Below are 21,612 nucleotides of genomic sequence, written 5' to 3' on the forward strand. Positions count from 1 at the left end.
AAGACAAGCTAGGCCGGGCGTGGTGGCTCACACCTGTAATCCTAGTACTCTGGGAGGCCGAGGTGAGCGGATTGCTCGAGGTCAGGAGTTTGAAACCAGCCTGAGCAACAGCAAGACCCCGTCTCTGCTATAAATAGAAAGAAATTAATTGGCCAACTAATATATATAGAAAAAATTAGCCAGGCATGGTGGCTCATGCCTGTAGTCCCAGCTACTTGGGAGGCTGAGGCAGCAGGACTGCCTGAGCTCAGGAGACTGAGGTTGCTGTGAGCGAGGCTGATGCCACGGCACTCACTCTAGCCTGGGCAACAAAGTGAGACTCTGTCTCAAAAAAAAAGAAGAAGAAGAAGAAGACACCCTAGGGCTTATTTTCAGGGGATGTGTTATTTTCCCCTCGAAGCCTCAGCTTGCAGCACGCACAGGATGGCCGGGACCTGCCCTCACCTTTCCGGTCACCTCCGGGATAGTAGCTGTCACAATGGGGCAGATGAGAAGGGCTGCTCGTCTTCTTTACCACTCCTTGAGGAAATGCAGGGCTGTGCAGATGCGCTTCGTAGCCACGCCCGTCACTAGATCTCATTTTCGCGGTAGGGCTTACGCAGATGCTTAGAACCCATGCTAGGGCTTATTTTATGGGTAGGTCTTATTTTGGGGGGAACACGGTATAAATGGCCCCCAGCTGATGCTAATTAGACAGTATATTACTGCCTCTTTTCTCTTCCTGCAAAAAGATGCCATTTTCCCCAGATAAAATGGTTTATTTAATTCAGAGGTAAAGAAAAGAAACAAACGAGCATGAGCCAAGCCCAGCAGGTCCGTTGGCCTTGGAGCCAGCGGTGTGTGCCATCCTGCCCGCTTTCCCGTCCTGCTCTCTGCGGAGGCTCCTTGCCAGCTGTCCCTCACTGCCCAGGGGCACTGCGAGCTCAGGGCGCTGTGTTGTAGACCCTGTAGTTGTCCGTCTGGGTGATGTGCAGCTTCCAGGGGAACAGGCGCTTCTGGGAGGGGAGACGGCGAGCCTGCCGCACCATGACCCCCACGTCCTCATCCGACAGCAGCCGCACCAGGTCCCCCTCCGCGTCACGGTAGTTTAGGGCGATGTCCTCCCTCCGGAACTCCCGCCTGCGTGGGGAGGCCAGGGCTGATCAAAGGCCCGAGGGGAAACCCGGGGCGGGGAGAGTGTTACATGGCCTGGATTTAAGCATCAGAAAAGGTCAGATCAGGCCGGCTGCAGTGGCTCACACCTGTGATCCTAGCACTCTGGGAGGCCGAGGCGGGCGGATTGCTCGAGGTCAGAAACCAGCCTGAGCAAGAGCGAGACCCCGTCTCTACTATAAATAGAAAGAAATTAATTGGTCAACTAAAAAATATATATATAAAAATTAGCCGGGCATGGTGGTGCATGCCTGTAGTCCCAGCTACTCGGGAGGCTGAGGCAGGAGGATCGCTTGAGCCCAGGAGTTTGAGGTTGCTGTGAGCTAGGCTGACACCACGGCACTCTAGCCCGGGCAACAGAGTAAGAGTCTGTCTCAAAAAAAAAGGTCAGATCAGAGCTTGACATAAGCCCTTATCACCCAAGTAGTCGCACCTCCCATTGTACAGATGGGGAAACCGAGGCCCAAAGGAGAGAAGGGACTTTCACATAGTCCCTTTATGCACATCGTCTTGTGCATAAATGCGTGCGCGAGGCAGAGGATCGGGCGTGGCCGGGCACAGAGCAGGGCAGAGGCAAGCCCAGAGAGACACCGCGTGAGGCTATGGAGACAGCGTGGTCGGGCTGGAACTGTGCGCCGTGGGTGAGGACGATGGCCTTCTCCCACCGGGCTGGCAAGCGTCAACCTTGATCTGAACTTTCTACAGGGAGTTTGACAAAATGGGCCAGAAACCTAACAGGTTTGCAAACACTTTGATCCCAAAGTTCCACTTCTTGAAAATCATCACAAGGAAATCAGACAAGTCATCCAATAGGTGAACAAAGATGGTCATAACAACGTTGTTCACAGCAGTAAAAAAGTGCAAGAAATCCTAACAAAAGGGCATGGCTACATTAATTAGAGTGCAGCCACAGAAGGGTTCCCTGTCACCAGCATAATGTGCGTGTGTGTGTACTGAAGCAATCTGAATGTACATCAAAGAATGAGAGGAGTAAAAGCATGAGGTGATTTCACTTCTTTATATCTTTCTGATGTGATTACTGACATTTCTTCTTTTTGTAATGAGTAGGTATGACTTTCATAGTAGACATGTTTCAGTGCTATCACCGTGCTGTAGGATAACTGCCCAACAACAACATGGACCTTGGCAGGTAGTGAGTTCCCCAAGGGTGGAGGGTCCAAGTCCAAGGCTTCTAGCCAGAGAGACTTGGGCTGTAGTTGCAGGTCTAGGCCTAGAGTCATGAACTGCATGGCCTCAGCTAAGGCCCCTTTACCTCTCCGCAGCTCCGGGCTCGTCTCCAACCCGGGGAGCTGGCACCCGACCTGCAGGGCTGGGCCGTGGCGCAAAGCACCGAGCAGCTCGCCACTAACACTCGGTCCTTCTCTCCTGCGGGGTCCCTGCCTCCCCCACAGCCCCTCACCTCGTGAGCTCCAGCAGGTCTTTGAATAGTGGAGTGCTGCTGAGGTCCTCCTCCACGGCGATGTCCCTGCAGGGGCAACAGGCCAGGGTGAGGGGCCGCAGGCTGGAAAGGGGGCATGAGCGAGGCCAGCCAGGCCGTGCTGGACCTGGACAGTCACTTATCCGGAAGGCAGCGGGAGCCACTGCGGGCTTTGGCGCTGGGGAGGGGACACGTGGGCATGCGGAGTGGGGGACAGTGGTGGTAGGGATGGCGGGAAGGGTGGACAGCCCCACACGCCAGCAGCCCACACACTTGATGGTGCTGATGGCGTCTTCGTAGTAGTAGCAGCGCAGCCAGTTGGTGGGGTCGTCTTCCTCGGGGAAGTCCTTGAGGATCTTCACGAAGGAAAGCGGGAAGATGCCGGTGGCGCCCCGGACAGTGCCCTGGGGAGGAAGAGGAGGGAGCCGGTGGGCGAGAGGAGAGGCAACAGGGCTGCACTTTGAAGCCCGGCCCCTGTACGGTGATGGGGAAGGCAGCACGGTCTGGGTGCCCTTGACCTCATGTAGAGGGAGGAGGAGGAGGGTGGAAGTCCACCTGCCCCGCCACCTTAAGAAGGCTTCTATTTTGCCTTTAGAACAGCTCAAGATCTGAATTTATCCGGGCAGCTGCTTTCACCTCACTCATTCACTCGCTCATTCATTCCGCAAAGACCTCCTGAGCACCGGCTACGTGGCAGGCGCTGGGCTCTCACTACAGACACACGTCCATGTCCCCGTGGGGTTTCCATGGCAGTGGAGGATGACGTGGTGCATGTAAACGGTGACCTCTGCGGTGACCCGATGGCGCAGGTGTTAAGGGGGAAGTAGAGCAGGCCGGGGGGAGGAGGAGGGGTGGGAAAGGGCCCGAGGGTGACCCCCATTGATTCATTCATTCCACAGATACCACCGAGGCCCTACTCTAGACCAAGTCCCCAGAACTCTATTCCCCAGCCCGGGCCTCTCTCCCAGCGCTGCCTGGGCTTTGCACGCGGGCTCTCCTAATCTTCGCAATGACCCTATGCAAGGTGGATTATTGGCATGCCACTCCACAGACATACAAACCGCGGTTCGGCACGGTCTCCTTCCTGCCCCCCTGCCTCTCCTCCGACCTGAGGCCAGAGGCTGGCCAGCACACTGACACGCAGGACTTTCCAGAAAACGGGAAGGCAGTAGATGCTTCCTGTTTCTGGAGTGTGACCCAGAGACAGCTGTCAGGTGGCCATAAGCGCTGTTGAGTTCCTGAGACGGAGCTCCCGCACTGGGGTGAAATCGAAGCTGCTGATCGGCTAGACCAGCCGCCGCGTACTGCTCGCCTGCCCATGGACACCAGGGACCCGACTCCACCTCGATGGCCCCAAGACCCCTGGGGGCTGGCCCTGCCTCTGAGCCTGTCTTGGCATCCCCCCACCACCCGCAGGAGCACGGAGACTGAATAACCCGAGACCCAGAGCAAAAGGCTGGCCCAGCGCGGAGCCTCCGTGCAGTGATTTCCTGTCTCTGCTCCCCGAGTCGGCACGGAGCCCCTTTGCGGGCCGCGCCGGACAAAGCAGTGACCGGGACACGCACAGGCTTTGAAGCTCATCCAAGTCTCCCAAGGACCCTTGCGCCCAGCCAGGCGCCGTGCGTCCGGGCTGTGTGCGCAAGGCCGGCACGTCTTCCATCTCCTCTACCCTTCCAGGAACCCGATGAAGAAACATTTACAGGAAAGGAAACTGTGGGATTGAGCAAGTTTCCAAAAGGCCACAAAGCTATTTAAAAATAGCGCTAGGGGCTGGGCGCCGTGGCTCATGCCTGTAATCCTAGCCCCGTGGGAGGCCGAGGTGGGAGGACCACTTGAGGGCAGGAAATCAAGACCACCCTGAGCAAGAGCGAGGCCCTGTCTCCACTAAAAATAGAAAAAATGAGCCGGGCATGGTGGCTTGTGCCTGTAGTCCCAGCTACTCAGGAGGCTGAGGCAGGAGGATCGCTTGAGCCCAGGAGTTTGAGGTTGCTGTGAGCTAGGCTGACGCCACGGCACTGTAGCCCAGGCAACAGAGTGAGACTCTGACTTAAAAAAAAAATAAAAATAGCGCTAGGAAATGACTGAGACAGGCACTCTCGAGAGCGCACACTCTTCATTATGGTCTCTTACTGCTGCCTCCAAGGTAAGTGAATTTGTCCTGCATTGCTGACCAGTGGTTCTCCACCGGGGCGAGTTTGCCCCCGCCCATAAGCAAATGTCTGGAGACCTGCGTGATGGCTGTGACTGGCATCTAGTGGGGAGCCCAGGGAGGATGCTGAACACCCCGCAATGCCCAGGACAGCCTCGCCACAGGAGTTATCTGGTCCCAAATGTCAGTAGTGCCACTGCAGAGAAACCCTGTTGCAGACCAAGAAACTACACTCAGTAGGTTAACTTGCTTGTCAGAAGCAACCCATTTGTTGGGGTCGGAACCAAAGGCAGGTGCCTGGGCTCCAGAATGTTCTGCTCCTGCCACACACCTGCCTCCCCAGTGTCTGTGTTCCCGCAGGTTTCCCCACCTTCCTGCATCTTCAGGACCATCCTCAGATAGCATCTCTTCCCTCACTGCTCCTCGGTCTCTGTCCCCCACCATACCTAAGGTTAGCTCATCTCCACCCTCACCTGCATCTTCACCTGCAGCCTCACCTGCACCCTGACCTCCAAACTCACCTCCACCCTCACCTGCACCCTGACCTCCAAACTCACCTCCACCCTCACTACCAAACTCACCTGAAAACTTACTTCCAAATTCACCTCCACCCTGACCTCCAAACTCACCTCTACTGTCACCTTCAAACTCACCTACAAACTCACCTCTAAAGTCACCTCCAGGTGGCTCACACCTGTAATCCTAGCACTCTGGGAGGCTGAGGCGGGTGGATTGCTCAAGGTCAGGAGTTCGAAACTAGCCTGAGCAAGAGCGAGACCCCGTCTCTACTAAAAATAGAAAGAAAATTAATTGGCCAACTAAAATATATAGAAAAAATTAGCCAGGCATGGTGGCGCATGCTTGAGCCCAGGAGTTTGAGGTTGCTGTGAGCTAGGCTGACGCCACGGCACTCTAGCCCGGGCAACAGAGTGAGACTCTGTCTCAATAATAATAATAATAAAATAAAATGAAAAGGAGAGAGATATTTGGATACTGAGACACAAACGATCCACATAGGTAGGAAGATCATGTGATGATGGAGGCAGAAATTGGAGTAACAGCCATAATCCAAGAACACAAAGAATTGCTGGCAACAACCAGAGACTAGCAGAGAGGCATGGAACAGGCTTTTCCCTAAAAGCTTCCAGAAGGAATCAAGTCTGCTAACACCTTGATTTCAGACTCTGACCTCCTGAACTGTGAGGGGATAAATTTCTATGGTTTGAAGCCACCCAGTTCGTGGTGATTTGTCACTGCAGCCCTAGGAAACTGATATAAGTGGTTTCTCTTTTTCTTGTAAATGTGAAGAGGTTAATTACACATTCTGCATCACATTCTGTGTTGATCACAATGTTATGTATACCCTCTCCCAGCTTATAGAGGACTGTCTGGGGTGCTTTCTGTTTATTCTTCAATTAGTTTTCTTTGTTTTTTTTTTTTTTTTGGGACAGAGTCTCACTTCGTTGCCCAGGCTAGAGTGAGTGCCGTGGCGTCATGCTAGCTCACAGCAACCTCAAACTCCTGGGCTCAAGTGATCCTGCTGCCTCAGCCTCCCAAGTAGCTGGGACTACAGGCTTGTGCCACCATGCCCGGCTAAATTTTTTCTATATATATTAGTTGGCCAATTAATTTCATTCTATTTATGGTAGAGACGGGGTCTCACTCTTGCTCAGGCTGGTTTTGAACTCCTGACCTTGAGCAATCCACCCGCCTCAACCTCCTAGAGTGCTAGGATTACAGGCGTGAGCCACCGCACCCGGCCTTCAATTAGTTTTATTTTCCATGAATTGTTTTTGTGTGTTTCTCAATTAAATGGCATAAAATTAAAAAAATAAATAAATAAATAAACTCACCTCCACCCACATCTCCCAACTCACCTCCCAACTCACCTCCATTCTCACTTCCAAACTCACCTCTACCCTCGCCTCCAAACTCACCTCCAGCCAGTCTTTGTTGATCCGACTGAGAAGGAAGATCACGTCTCCAGCTCTGAAATTCAGCTCCAGTTTGCTGTTCCCAGTGAAGTCAAACATGGCCTGAGGAGAAGGGCAGGGTAAGGAGGGAGGGTGGAAACATCTGAAGTACCTTACATACTTTGGAGTCCCATTTTACAGATGAGGAAACCGAGGCTCACGGAGGATGAGTGACTTGTCTGAGGCCACCTGATTTGTTAGTGGAGCAGCTGGGCCCTGAACCCAGGTCTCCCTGGCTCTGGAGTGGCTGCTGTCTCCAGACCTGGCGGGAGGAGCACAGAGGGGAAGGACCTGGCACCTCCCCAGCCCCAGGCCCCCATAAGCCCCAGCTGCTCCCTGCCAGGCTGACTTTAAGACGCCTGTATGTAAATGTGTCCTCTGTGAGCTCCTCGAAGGCAGGGCCTTGTCTGCGTCCTCCCTGCCACTTCAGTCCCCAAGGCAGGGCGGCCAGGGCGAGCTGGCTGAGCCGTGGGTCCCCCTTAGCCTCTCCATGCTGCTGGCGTTCCCTCCCCCCAGCTGGGCGGGGGTCCCATGTCAGAGGCTGGGGCTGCAGCCCCTCACTTCCCCCAGTGCCCAGCACCACCCCAGGGACACCGCGGCGGTGCCCAGCGGGAGAGGCTCGGTGGCAGACAGGTGGAGCAGGGCTGCTGCGAGGGGGAGGGCCTGGTGCGGGTTACCTCTGCTCGCGGAGCTGCCATGTGGTCGAAGCCAGCGCCTTGCGGGGACATGCTCTTGCTGCGGAGAGAGGAGACTTGAGATTCTCTCTGGGCCCAGCCCCTGCATCTGCACCCGGAGGAGACCCTCGCCAGGGCGGGAGGGGTGGGAGAGCGAGAGGGTGTTCACACGCAGCTACCGCCGCTGCCCTGGGCCAGGACACCGGTCCCTGGACTGTCACATGGGCCTGGAGGCGGGATCGCTCTTTGCTCTTTGTTTTTAATATTTTATTTTTTTATTAATCCTCGCAAATCAAATTCAGCTGCTCATCAGAAAAACATAATCCATCACGACCAGGTGGGCATCATCCCAGAGATGCTGGCTGTTCTCTGTGGACCAGGAGGCGAGCACGTGGGAAAAGGACGCACATTTGCTCGGTGCCCTTAACTTGCCAAACCTTTCGCCTTTGCTCTCTCTTTTGCTCCCTAAACCAACCTCTGGTGTAATTGTTATTCTACATTTTCAGCTGGGGAAACTGAGGCTTGGCGAGGTGATGGATCCTGCTGCGGGGCCCATGGCTTCCACGTGGCACAGCTAGGATTCACACTGCACCCACCTGGGTGCCCAGGGGAGCTGCCAGCAGACATTGGCTGGAGGCGGGGAGGGAGGAGCCGGGGAGGGAGGAGCCGGGGAGGGAGGAGCCGGGGAGGGAGGAGCCGGGGAGGGAGGAGCCGGGGAGGGCAGGGCCCAGGGGCTCTGTCCTGCTTTCCCTGGGATTCTTGGTAGCAGCAACCTTGACTTTGGAAGGCCAGCACGATTTCACTGGCTTGGAGTTTTGCTTGGGAGGGGGCCGGGAGGGAGGGTGGGATCTCTGGAATGAGGCAGCAGCAGCGGCCTGTGCAGGCCGATGCGGTGCGACCAGAGCCACAGCCAGCCTGGAGAACTGCAGCAAGCCAGGGGGGTGCTTCTGTGCTGGATTAAGTGGCTCTGCCCTCCTGTCCGCCCCCACTCTTTCCAGGCACCCAGAGCTCCTGGGCCGTCCCCAGTGGCTGCTATGGCACCAAACTCTCCAGGGTCAACGTCCCAGTCCCTGTCCGCCAGCCCTCCCTGTCACATCAAAACACACGCCGTGTGTCCCTCCAGGCCCAAAGTCTGACTTTCCAAACCCACCTAACAAACCGAACCAGCCTGGAGTGTCCAGGGGTGCACTGTTCTCAGTCCTCCTCTCCTTCCAGGGGGAAGAGATGACTCGCCAGCAGGGGCCCAGGGCTCTGGCCGGGGAGCGCAGGGGACAGGGGACAGTCACTTACACTTTCCGGGTGCGCGGGCGGAGCCGCCGGAGCGCCTGGGGCACCTGCTCTGAGTCGTAGGGCGACTGGTAAAAGAAGATCCGGACGTCCTCGTCCATCAGCACCCAGACGGGCATGCTGAGGAGGCCCTGTGCGGGAGGGGGCACAGGACAGCGGTGTCAGCAGGAGACCTGGACACCCCGCCCAGCTGCCCAGCCCTGCCCCTGGCGCTGGCCCTCCTCTCTAGCAATGCATCCTAAGCCTGTATCCAGAACAGAAATATGCAAATTAAAAAAAAACTTCAGCAGGCCGAAGGTTTAACACTTCGCATGCTTTGCTCCTGGGCCCAAGGCCAGGAGGGACCACTGGCATGAGAACATGAGAGGAGTCCATTTGGAAAAACCCTAAAGTTCTCCAGAAACAACAAGAATGATGACAGGTAACATGGCCTGGCAGTGAGTGTGCCCAGCACTGCACTGGGTACCACGTGTGTGTCCTTGCCACATCTCACCATAACCTGTGAGTTAGGATCCGAGAGCTGAAGGGACCTGCCTAAGACCACACAGCCTAGCAAGTGACAGAGCCAGGCACCCAGAGCCACCTGCTGTGAAAGCTGCCCCTTCGCTCAAGGTGAGACAATGGTGTGGGGGAGGGCTCCCAAAGTAATTAATATTAGTTGGTGACATTACAGCCTAAAGAATGCTTCCTGGCACTTCTTTATCTCATGTCACATTTGGGGAAACTGAGGTTTGGAGAGGGAAAGTGGCTGATCTAGGGGCAGAGCTAGGAAGTGGCAGGGTCAGGACTCAAGCTCTAATCTCCTCGTTCCATCCCGAGCTGGTGACACCAACCACCATGCAAGGACCCTGAAGCTGGGAGGACTCAGGCACGCAGAGTCCCCACCCAGCTCCACACTGCACCAGCTCCTGGAACTCTGGGGTTGGCTCTGGGTGCTACAGAGGGTCTCGTGGAGGCAGCAGGACAGGGAGGGGTGGGGGATGGAGAGCCCGGAAAAGGCTGTGGTATGGGAGGGGCGGAGGCAGCCGGGCAGGTGTTTAAGGAGCCAGGTGCTCCTGGGATCGAATCCCAGCTCTGCCACACACCAGCCAGGTGGCTTTGGGCAAATGTGGCTCTAGCTGCTCATTAATAAAATGGGGATGATAGTAACAGCAGCTCCCTCATGGGCTTGTGTGGAAATTAAATACGTAAATATACGCACAACACTTAGAACAGCACCAGGCACGAGCCAGTGACCATCTAAGTTCGATTTTGTCATTGTTGCTGTTATTTCTATTACAACATAGCACAACGGGTAGGAGCTCAAACCCTGGAGTCTCAGAGATGTGGGTTCAAATCCCATTCCTCCCACCTAACTGCTCTGTGACACTGAGCGACTTCCCCTCTCTGTGCCTCCGTTTAAGTAGGGATAATAGTATCAGACTATTCATTTATCCATAGACATGTCTCAAGAGCCCCCGGGTTGCCAGCCCGAGCACTTTGCACCGTTTCAGGCAGTTGTCATTATCACGTGATTCATATTCTTCATGAGTGGGCAGAAGTTACAGAAAATCGGGCTTTTCTCATAGCTGTCCAACACTGGCACAAGCAGCCTAGGTCAGGGCAGAGTGGTAGTGAGCTCCCCATGTCTGAAGGTGTGCAAGCACAGGATGTAGTTGCCATAGCAGAGATTCCTGCATTGGCTGACCTCAGGCTTCTGGTAACTCGATTGGACATACGTAGGCAGAGGTGGTGGGGTCCTCTGGGCTGCTGGCTGCTAATGACAAGTGTGGAGTGAAGAGTCCCAGCTCCCCAGCCTCTCTTCCCCCCTCGTCTTCCTCCCTCCCTCCTGGCAGAGCCCAGGCCCCTTTCCAGCCCAGAGGGCGGAGGGTGGAGCCCCAGCCTCCAGGAGCTCCCTTGAGGGGAGATGCCTCCAGTGTGGGTTCCCCTCCCTCCCTCCTCCTCCCTGTTGAGTCCAGATGGCTCCAGCCACCTGCCCTTCCCTCCCTCCTCCCACCTCCTCTGACCTCTTGCTCCCTCCCTCCATTAAGAGTCAAGAGTTCTCACGTCTGGAAGCAGGTTCACAGTTTACAAAGCACTTTCACATCCTTTTCTCAGTAGCCCAACTTCACTCCCGTGAGACCAGAGGTCAGGAGGTACTGTCCCATTTCATAGGTGGGAAAACCAAGGCTTAGAGAGGAAGGGCAACTTGCCCAAATCACCCAGCAGTCAGTGTCAGAGCCAATGCTAAAGAGACTCCTAGTTCAGTGCTCCTCAGCCCTGAGGACGCCTGTCATCTAAGAGGAGGGCTTCCCTCACCAGCTTCCTGAGGTTGCTCCCAGTGACGGTGAGCTCACTACCTCACGAGGAATGCTGCGCTTTTTCTGGATGGCTCTGACTGGCGAAGTCCTTGCCCGACCACCTTGGCCTCTGCCTCTAAGATGTTCCCTCCTCTGTCCCCCCCCTTCACAGGGACACCCACAGTTTGCAGGTTGGGGAATAGGCTAGAGTGCCCAGCCAAGACCCGTGAGTGCAGCTGAAACCCAGCCTGTGCTCAGGGGAGGGGTGTGTGCTGGCCTGGATGGGGGCTGACATATATTTTCCTAGTTTAAGGATTAAATTTAGTAATGTACATGCTCTGCCCAGAGCATTTAAAAGTAATATGTTCCAGACAAGGCCCCTGTTGCCTTGAGGCATAACAAAAGCAAGGTGTTGCCTAGAGGCATAACAAAAGCAAGGTGTTGCCTAGAGGCATAACAAAGGACCTGAGTTGCAAGTAAGCAAGAGCTACCCCGCCCCACGGCACTGGGGGTCTGGAGGCCACATGATAAACACATTGTTCCTGTGATTGCTGTGTGCACCCCATAAGATGGATGGTTAGTCAATGATGGGTAAGACCCCTCAAGGGAGGGGCGACCTAAGCCAGGCACAGCTGCCAGGGTTCAGCCGAAGAGCTTAGGGGGTCACCCTAAGAAAAGCTGGGGATGAGCAATGCCCCTGTGACTTGCCTTGCCCATCCTTGCTAATCTCGGTCCATGATCTATGCCTAGCTCCTACAGCAACCACCTGGAAACCTTGAGCCAGGGGATATCTGCTTCCCTAAGGCTACGTATTCCGGAATTTATGGCCATTGTTGCAATGCCTGGGTGGTTACGTACAAGGAACTAACTTTAATTTTTAGAGTATAAAAATAAAACTGACCCGGTGCATTATTACTTGAGTCAACTGTTTGTACGTGTGCCCGCGTTTTTCTTTGTGTTCTGCATTTGGGTTTTGTGTTCCATGTTCATCCTCCATCCTGTCAGCGGGCCTCGACAGGGGGCCCTCTCCGGTTTCACAAATGCGCTGTGCGAGCGATGGTGGCCTGGTCAGCCACGCCCTGGGTATGTGGACATACATGTGCCTCCGAGTGGTTGCACAATCCACTGGCCGGTATTCCCGCCCTGCAGTGGGTGCCTCAGGCATGGCGTTGAATTCACTGCCCATCCTAACGCTGGCACAGACATTCCCCTGTGGGCTTGGAGCACTAGTCAAGATTCGTCCATTCAAATGTGGCTCCTTGTACTGTCTCTGTTGCTCCTGCCCCAATCCCCAGGACCCTGAGCTCACACTGTTTCTCTCCCCAGGACACGGAGCAGGAGAGCCAGGCCGAGTGCGTGTGCAAAGCCATGCCCCAGCTACCACCCCCAGCACCCCGCGCCCTCCCAAGTGCCAGGAGGACCTGGCCCACCCATACCTTCATGTAGGCGTTGAGGGCGGGGATCCGCATCTCGGCGATCTCCTGCTTCACGCCCACGTAGACTTTGGCTGAGGAGGCAAAGAGCATCCTAGGAGCCGGCCGACATGCCCTGGGCCCAGGGCTGCCCCTGCAGGCCAGGAGTCCTGGCCAGAGCCCGCTCTGCTGGCCGGCCTCCTCCTCCTCCTCATTATCTTCTCCCCCATGGCAGCAGTCAAGCTGGCTCCATCCACCGCCCAACTCACATTCTCTGAGTCACACTGTCACCAGCTGAGATTTTTCTTGTTTTACTTGTTTGTTTATTGCCTGTCACTACACACACACACACACACACACACACACACTACACACACACACACACACACACACACACACACACACACACACGGGATTCTTAGTTTCCAGAGAACAGGGTCTTTGCCTGCTCTGCTCACGGCTGCATCCCTGTCACCTGGGACAGTGCCTCTCAACCCCAGCTGCACATTCAAAATCTCATTGTGTAGGAGTCGCCCACAACAGTGAAACCAGAGCCTCTGGGTGGCTCTCAGGAATCAGGATTCTTTCACTCTCTCAAGGAATTTCCAACATGCCACAAGGCTAAGAACCAGGGGTCTAGGATCATGCCCAGCTGAATGAATATTTGTTGAGTGGATGAAGGACAATTCCTCAAATGCAAGGCAGAATGTCCTGGGGAAGGGGAAACTGATGGTGACTGACTAAGAGACAAATGTCCCCTCCAGGAGCCTGCAGGTGGGGGCACTGGGGGAGCCGGTCACCCAAGCGTGAGTGAGGCCTGTCTGGCCGCGGTGTCCGCGGGACAGGCGGGTGGTGCCAGTGGTGGCAGGAGGGTCTAGGCTAGAGCTAGGCACCAGGGAGTTGGTAGCAAGAATGCGACCCCCGGGGTCAGCTGGCTGGCGAGTGTCGGAAGGAGAAGGCAGAAGCCGGGTGTGCCCGGAGGACACCGAGCTCTGAGGAGCGGTGAAGGCAGATTCATCAGTGGGGAGCTGGAGGAGGAGCCAGGGATGCGGGAAAGAGATTGGGAGACACCGTGGCCATAGAAGGTTGAAGGAAATGTAGCAGAGGAAGGAGCAGGGTGTAGGGACGAGGCCGAAAGGAGCCCACGAAAGCCAGAACGACAGGTCACGGCCTCCCCACCAGAGAAGGTCAGTGGGGCAGCGAGAGTGTCGTGCTGGTGCGGGGCTGCCCCACGCAGAGCGGAAGGAAAGAGCCGGGCGGGGGCCGTACCTGGGAGCACGGGCAGGCTGCAGGCCAGGGGGCTCTTGCTCTCGGGCCCGAAGCGCTCCTCCAGCTTGCCCTGCAGGGCGTGGAACTGGCGGTAGCGGCGGTAGATGAGGTACTTGGAGCCCCCCTTGGTCTTCACCTCGATGACGAAAACCTAGGAGGACAGAAGCCAGGCGGGGCTCAGAGGCCAGAGGCAGAAGCTAAAAGGGAGGGTGAGGGGTCAGAGGTCAAAGGGGTAGCGCAGGGCTTCCCGGCCTCAGTACTGCGTTGCGGCTGCATGACGCCGTGGGGGCTGTCCTGGGATGTGACGCAGCAGTCACAGTGTCTCAGGGTGCTGCCAAATGTCCCCCACAGGGTGAAATCGGCCCTCTGGAGAACCACTGAGATAGAAGTTCAGAGATGAGAGAGTTGGAGGTCCAGAGGTCAGAGGGTAAAAGTTCAGAGGTCAGCTGGGTGGAGGTCCAGAGGGCAGAGGGTGAAGGACCCGGGGTCTCTCTTACAAAGTGGCTGGTGAAGCCTCTCTTCTCCTCGATGTCGGCGATGTTGGCCGAGATGGCAACGTCATCCGGAAGCTGCTCAAAGTCGCTGCGGGAAGTAGAAAAGAAGCCCTGGTTATCACCCCGGCGCGTGCGCGCTGGCTGTGAGACAGTGCGCAGAGCAAACCGGCTGCAGCTGGCGTCCGCGCCCCACGCCCCTCCTGCGCCAGGCCCGGCGCTGACGCGGGGCCACCGAGACAGCAGACACAGGCCAGGCCTGGACAGTAAAGGCTGTGACACTGGGGACCGTGGTCGGTGGCCGTGTTATAGCCTAGCAACCGCTGTGCAAACGCATCTAGGCGTCCAGGAACCAGGTATCGAGCCCCTCCTCCGTTCCGGGCCCTGTCCTAGGCCCTGGGTCTCAGGGGTAAGTGAAGTCAACACACGCCCTGGGTGGAGTGCTGTGAGCCCGGTGGGGAGAAAGGCTGATTACGCCCCGGCCGGGGAAATCCTCACAAAGGAGGTGGCATGTGAGCCAGGTCTAGAAGGTCCGACAGGAGCCCACTGGGTAGGAAGCAGGGCAGGGTGTTCCATGCAGGGGGAGCAGCATAGCCTGAGGAGAGGGCCCAGACCAGTGTGAGCTGAGAGTGAACTGGCAGGGGAGGAGGAAGAGGGCCTCAAGGGCCGGATCAGGAGCTTCCATCGGCAACAGGGAGTCATGCCGGGCTCTGGAGGGAAGCAGAACACGGTAGGATCCTGGCTCTAGGAGGCTGACTACGGCAGCCGTATGGAGAGGAAGGAAGCGATAGAGACTTAGGGAAGAGAGCACCGCTGGGAGGCCCGGATGTGGTCCGGCTGAGAGATGACAGGGGCCTGAGTCAGACGGCAGGGACAGGAGGAAGCGACAGACAAAAGGCCACCACCCTGGGCAGACACTGTGAGCATTTGCTGTGTCCCCTGCTGCTTCCTGGCTCACCAAGCACCACTTGTGTTCAGAGTGGCAGTGCGCATAGGCGGTAGGTCATGGCTGGTCTAGCCAAATGTAATGATCCTGTTCCCAGCCTCCCTTGCAGCTAGGAGAAGTTCTGGCCGATGAGATCTAAGAGGAAACCCGAGGCGGGGGCCTCTCCAGAGCATTTGCTTTCTGGATCCGGAGGGATGGACAAGAGCAGCACAGTCTCCTCCCTTGGAGGCAGCCTTGAAAGCACGTTTGACACCCGGATCTGCAGCAGCTATGTTGCATCCAAGAGACAAAACACGAGGAAGACCACGGGACTCTGGGACGCTGGTCCTGAAGTCGCCGAGCTGCAGAACCAGCCGTGGCCTACCTCTGGACTTCTTGTTATGGGGAAAATAAGCCCCTGTTTGTTTAAGCCGCCTTCAGCTCCTCTGTTGCCTGCACAGCCTGATGCGTTTCTGGCAGACATATCACTCATTTGCAAGTTGTTCCTAAGTTACGACCAGCAGGCATTGGGCACTGTTTGGACGTGGGAGTGAAAGAAAGGGCAGTGTCAAGAGTGACATCCACACTTCTGACCAGGGTGGGGAGCCCGGGAAAGGTTGATGGACTCGGTTTGGAACATGACAATTTGAGAGGCCTCCTGGGCACTCGGGTCGACGGCTGGCAGGAAGCTGGTGCACAGCTCTGGCACTCAGCATGGGGGTCTCGGCTGGAGTTGGGGGGTAAGGACCATCTGCTCGCGGCTTGTGTCCAGGACTCCCAGTGGAAAGCTGTCAGCGAGCCGAGGAGGGGCCGAGAGGGACAGACAGAGAAAGAGAAAGCCAACAGCCAAGGAGAGGGCGCGGCCAGGGCTCGCTGAGTCCAGCCGCTTGTAGGCAGATGGAGAAACGAGAAGCAGTTGTGATTCTTCCAGCACAGCGATTGGGCAACAGGGTCCAAAGCCTCAGGAGTCCACACACCCTAAACCCAGCCCACGCTGGTCCCGCCTGACCTGGGACCCTCAGGCTGCGTCAGAACTCAGGAAGCCTCCAAGCAGAGGTGACTCAGGATGGCGGTGGGCGGGCAAGGAAATACCCCACCCCAGCCCCAGGGCATCTCCGTGGCTGCTGGCGATGTCCCCACTCACTTTCCGCACATGCGTGGTGACACCCTGGGGAGAAGCTTCCTCCTGCAGTTTCTCCCCTGAGGCTGTGCGTTTCATGGGTGGCCTCCTCTGCAGTGTGACGGGTGGGGCAGGAAGGAACTGGGAGGGCAGGCATGGCCCTGGGCAGGGAGTCAGGCAGGTTGGGTAATGAGAACTGCAACTACCTGATTCCTAAGTGCACACCACGCACCAGGCACTCTTCTAAGATGAGGTCGCCTTGGTGCAGACAAGGAAACTGAGGCTCAAAGAGTCAACTAACTTGCCCAAGTGAGTCGGGAAGCTGGGATTTGAACCCAAGCAATCTGGCTCCAGAATTTTGCTTCCAAACGCTGCTCCACTGCCCCTCATTCTGGCTCCCAGCAGCTTGCTGCAGGAACTTAGGTAAATCCCAGCCCTTCTCAGCCTGTGTCCCCATCGGGAATAATAGTATTAATAACTTGAGCATATCCTTACGTAGCACAGTGTTCCGAGCCCATTAGGACCCGTGTGCTTCTTGGACCTCATAGAGTAGAGGCGTTGGACACTGAACCAATGACTAGGTAATCTGAATGCTCATCGTCCTACAAAGGAGCAGCACATGGTGTTTTGAGCTATGGCAGGAGCCTGGCCATTGCTGTAGTCGCGCGGAGAATCAATATTGCAGCAGGCAGGAGAGATGGGAGCTGGCACGCGTACAATGACTCAGGCGCTGTCAGAGGGCAGTCGGGGAGGGCTTCCCGGAAGAGGTGGCACCAGTGGTCAGCCACGGCACGGTAGGAAAGGCCTTTTGGCAGGGGGAATGGCAAGTGCAAAGCCCTAAGCCATGCAAGAGGGAGCATTCGAGGACCTGTGGGCTGCTGAGCACACGGAGCACAGAGTGTGGGGTGGAAAATGAGACATGAGCCCGAGAGAGGCCGGCGCACACGTGAGGGAAAGTTGTGCCTCACAGAGGGGCTGTGAGTTTATCCTGAGGTGGGGGCCGAGGAAGGGGCTAAGCAGGGATGGTGTCAGCGGAGGGTTCAGGCACAGGGACAGCGCTACACAGGTGAGGCCAGATTCCCTCGGGAAGACTCGTGTCTGCGTGCTGCCTCCTTCTCCTCCTCTGTAAAATGGGGACAGTGTGTTTTTGAGTAGCCATGAGGTCCCATCTGCACCAAGCATGGCCCTAAACTCCCCAGGAGGGAAGTGACTCTGCTCACGCCGCGTCCCCAGTGCCCAGAACAGGCCTGGCATGTAGTAGGCGCTCAACACGCGGCTGCTACCCCCACTGTGTTTAGTGAGGCGCCCGGTCGGCAGCGCCAGGGCGGCCTGGCTGCCGGGGGTGGGCGCAGAGGCTGCTGCCCAGGGACGCAGCGGGGGTGCCGCAAACCCCACCGGGAGTCCCCTGGGGCTGCCGCTCCCTCGGAGACCTGGCCAGGCCGGGCGGTGACACGCTTGGGCCCACCACGCACTCGCTGCTCATGGAAGTCCACTGTGGGGTCTCCAGTGGGGAGGCCGAGGGTTGGAAGGGCCCTTGGAGGGCAGCTACTTCAGGTGTCCTGGCACCTTGCGCGCAGCAGGTGCTCAAGACATGCCTGTTGGAACCAGCTGCGCCACCCTGCAGCGGCCCTCTCCGTCCTTGGATGTCCGGGGGTTCTAGGAAGTCCTGCTTCCTGAGCCTGCGCCCTCTCATTGTGCCCTGCGCCTCGGCCTCAGGCAGAACCGCCAGGCTGCTGCCCGTGGGGCGTTTGGGGTGCAGGAGCCCACAGGCCCCGTCCCCTGTGAGGGTCAAGGGAGTGGGAGGGAGGGAGCACACAGTCCCACCAGCCTTGGCATCATCAGCTGAACGCTCTGCCCCGAAAGCAGGAAGTGCCCCAAGCCTCCGACGAGGACGACAACAGCTGGGTGCTGGCGGAGAAGCCTTTGCCCCTGAACTTGCGGGAAGGAGGAGTCTGGCTGGACAACCGCTCCCAGCCCCTAGCACGCCCTCTGGGGCTCAGGAGGGCCATTCTGACCCCCTGTTTGCTGCTGCTGCTCCTCCCCGCCCCTCAAGCCTGCACTTGACCTTCGACCTCTGGAACTTCCACCTCAGGTTTCCATTCGAGCCCCAGGCCCCCTGCCGGCCCTTTGCTGCCCACTTAGGCCCAAACCAGCCTGACCCATCTGTCTCTGCTGGCCTCCACACAGAGGACAGGAGCATCCACCTCCAGAGGTCACCTGCTATTCCAATCCAAGGGGGCAGGAGCCACGCTCCCTGTCTTCGGGGTCCCCGAAGCTCAGAGCACAGACCTGACTGCCGAGGAAACGTTCAACGTGCTTGCTGAGAGGGAGGCTGGGCCCCCTGGAGGCTGGGCACCATGGAGGCTGCACTCCGAGCCCCAGCTCTGCGGTCACTCGACCTGACCCTCAGTGAGTCCTTTACCTTCCCTAGGCCTCAGTTTCCCCATCTGTGCAATGGCAGGGTTGGACTAGAGGAATCTAGAACATTTTCCAGCTCAAAGATCCATTCATCACTTCATTCAGCCACATTTATTGAGCACTTGGTATATACTGGTGCTGTTCTAGATGCCAGGGATACAGCAGTGATGACAACAGACAAAAACCCTCATGGAGCTTGCTCCTAGTAGGGGAGCCAAGGAAAAATAAAAATATATGAGTAAATGATATCATGCCAGTAACATAAGGACTGTGCATAAAACGAAAACAGGGCAAGGGGTCAGAGAGCAATGAGGTAGGCGCTGTCAGGGAAGGCTTCTTGGAGGAGGTGGCACTTGAGCCAAGCCCTGAATAAACAGGGAGAACAAAGCAGATGCTGTGGCTGAGTTTGAACAGAAGATGGGAAGCCGTTACTGACCATAGTGCAGAGCAAAGAGCCCCAGCCTGGGACCCAGGACACCTGCGTTCCCATCCGGACACTGCCGCCCACTTGCCCACTCGTGGTGTGACCCTGGGCAGGCCACTCCCGCCCCTTGAGCCCTGCTCTTCTCATTCGCGCCTGGGGGTGGTGAGCTGCAACTCAAAGTTTCCTTAAAGCACTTCTGAGAGTCTGCGTTTCCGAGTATTTGGGTTCTGACTCAACCCCCACCTCCCATGTCCTTAGGGGCTGCAAGAAGGGCCCACCCTGGCCCCAAGCCTGCCGGGAGCAGTGAAGGTCCCAGGGGGTCAATGCCCTGGCACTCACCTCTCGGCTCGCAGCTGCTGGGCCAGGGCCATGGCGGGCAGTGTCCAGGGGAGCAGGTGGAGGAGGGTCTTGCCCAGCCAGCCCAGGCTGAGTTCCTCTCTCACTTCCTCCAGCCACCCTGCCTCACGGTGCGTCTCAGCCTGTGGTCCGGGGAGTCCCCAGACGCTGCCTCTGGGAGGGCTCCCCACTGCTGTCCCCACTCTGGGAAGGCTCCCCACTGCTGTCCCCACTCTGGGAAGGCTCCCCACTGCTGTCCCCACTCTGGGAAGGCTCCCGCTGCTGTCCCCACTCTGGGAAGGCTCCTCCAGGCCGACCGGGTCTCTCCTGGGCCCTCACTTCCCCTTTCCGCCTCCCAGCTGCACAGCGATTGGGGAAGTGCCCACCCTCGGTGCCAAGGCTGCAGGAGGAAGTGCAAGGCTACACTTCCGTGGTGCCCATCCCTGGTGCCAAGCCTCGGCTGGGTTTCAGAAGCCCGCTCCGCCAGACGTGGGGCTCCACTGCTGACTCAGCCACCAAGGGGCCTGTGGCCTCGGGAGTCACTTCTCATCCTCTGGCCCATCAAACCCAACCCTCCCTCCCCCACTGCCACGCCTTTGCCCAAGCCATTCCCCAGGCCACCTTGCCTGTCATCACCGAGGCCCAAGACAAATGCCACCTCCTCCAGGAAGCCCCTGGTTCCCCCGACCTCTATTGTACTAGAGTTTGAAGGTTGCTTTATGCTCCTGCCTTGCTCTTACCCTGGTGTTTGGGGTTGTCCTTTCCCCACCCCCAAACCCCCAGGCCCAGCCAATCCTCTCCACTGAGCTGCCACCGGGCACACCCTCCTCCCTGCGTAAACTCTTCAGCACCTTCACCCTGTGCTCAGGAGAAAGTGCAAACTCACCCTGCCTGTCTCAGAAGCCTTCGAGGCCCTGCAGGCTTTCCCAGCTCCCTCTCCCTAGCTCCCTCCTTCTCACTGGCCTCCTTCCCACTTCTGGAATGCTCCAGGATGTCTGCCCTCAGGGCCTCCATGCACGGAGCTCCCTCTACTGGAATGCCCTCTCCCCGCCTCCTCTTCTCCTTGTCCTGGAAGCCACCTCCGCAGTGAGGACTTCACTGACCCCTGACCCCTAACGAAGGCCCTCCCTGTTCCTTGTCGCACGGCCCCTGTGCCTTGGCTGCAGAGCACTGGCGACGCATGTGACTGCATGCTCATGGGTGCACTGACACGCGTAATGACTGCCTCCCGGCTAGCAAGGGGCCCAGCACACGGCAAGCGCTCAGCCGGTATGCAGTGGACGGACGGGCTGCTTCTGGCAGGTGGCTGTTTGGTTCCGATAGGAGCTCTCCCAGAGGCAGTCCTCGGGAGGGATGGGCACAGCAGCTCCGACAGTCCACGCACACGCACGTCCGCACTCCAGTGTCGCAGAGGCAGGGCAGGAAGGCGGCAGAGGGGGGGACGGGTGCGGAAGCAGTGGTGCCTTGGCAGCCACGGGCATCACCGAATGTGACACGGGCAGCCCTCCTTCGCCCTAAGCCCACGCCGCATTGGGAACCCCAGGACTCGGACAGGGGTCTGTGGGGACAGAGCCGGCCCCGTGGAGCCTGGAGCCAGGGCCTCCCACCCCAGGTCTCTCACGTCCCAGACGCAAGGAGCAGGACAGGAGCCATTCTCAGGATACCTAGGGCTGAAGCTTCGAGCCCTCCTGGGAACCCCTTCCTGCTCTACCCAGCACCCCCGGGGCCGTCTGCCCCAAACCGAGCTCAGGGTGGAGCCAGAGTCCCCGGGATGGAACGTGCTCTGGCCCAGCCGGCAGCCCCGACCCGGTGAGGGTCCCCTCATTTCACTCAGCCAGGCCAGGGACAAGGGCTCTTCTGAAACCAGGATCCTTCACAGACTCCTTGGGAGACAAAGTCAGAGAAAGACAGAGGAAGGGACAAAAAAAAAAAAAAGCAAAATGGAGAGATATGATCAAGAGCTCTTTCCTGAACAAGGCACTTGGAATACAGAGATAAAGCACGGTGGCAGGGTGAGCAGAAGGAGAAATTTCCATCCTACCCAAGCATGCAGAACATGCTGGATAACATGTTTGCTTGCTTGCTTTTTAAAAGTATTTTAAACTTACAAATCCCACCTTTAAAAAAAAGGTGTAATTTGTAGGTTCTAAGAGAGAGGGTCCGGGAATCTGTACCAGTGAAAGGGGCTTGTGGCCCGGAGCCCCTGGGGGAGCCCAGGGTGGGTACACGTTCTTGGGGCTGAGACTTTAAGGCCTCGTTTGGGGC

General features: G+C 57.4%; 1 protein-coding gene across 1 annotated transcript; it reads right to left on the reverse strand.

Moving 5' to 3' along the window:
* Positions 1–737: 737 nt before the first annotated feature.
* Positions 738–19,674, reverse strand: NCF4 (neutrophil cytosolic factor 4). Its single transcript, XM_076007013.1, has 10 exons — positions 19,351–19,674; positions 14,131–14,215; positions 13,634–13,784; positions 12,389–12,459; positions 8,677–8,804; positions 7,390–7,447; positions 6,677–6,775; positions 2,864–2,994; positions 2,573–2,638; positions 738–1,119 (listed from the first exon to the last, which is right to left on the reverse strand). Exons 1-10 carry the CDS (start codon positions 19,380–19,382, stop codon positions 924–926), a joined length of 1,017 nt encoding a protein of 338 aa, XP_075863128.1. The 5' UTR covers positions 19,383–19,674; the 3' UTR covers positions 738–923.
* Between the last annotated feature and the right edge of the window lie 1,938 nt (positions 19,675–21,612).

The sequence above is a fragment of the Microcebus murinus genome, chromosome 10 (assembly GCF_040939455.1).
Source record: "Microcebus murinus isolate Inina chromosome 10, M.murinus_Inina_mat1.0, whole genome shotgun sequence".
In the NCBI taxonomy this organism is placed as follows: domain Eukaryota; kingdom Metazoa; phylum Chordata; class Mammalia; order Primates; family Cheirogaleidae; genus Microcebus; species Microcebus murinus.

Bases quoted from the DNA above. Each gene is read 5' to 3' on its own strand.
- NCF4 (XM_076007013.1), bottom strand. From the start codon at position 19,382: ATGGCCCTGGCCCAGCAGCTGCGAGCCGAGAG. The intron at 7,448-8,676 runs GTAAGTGACTGT...CTCTCTCCGCAG, and splicing joins CGCCCGCGCACCCGGAAAGT to CAAGAGCATGTCCCCGCAAG. The intron at 6,776-7,389 runs GTAACCCGCACC...CCTTCTCCTCAG, and splicing joins TGGCAGCTCCGCGAGCAGAG to GCCATGTTTGACTTCACTGG.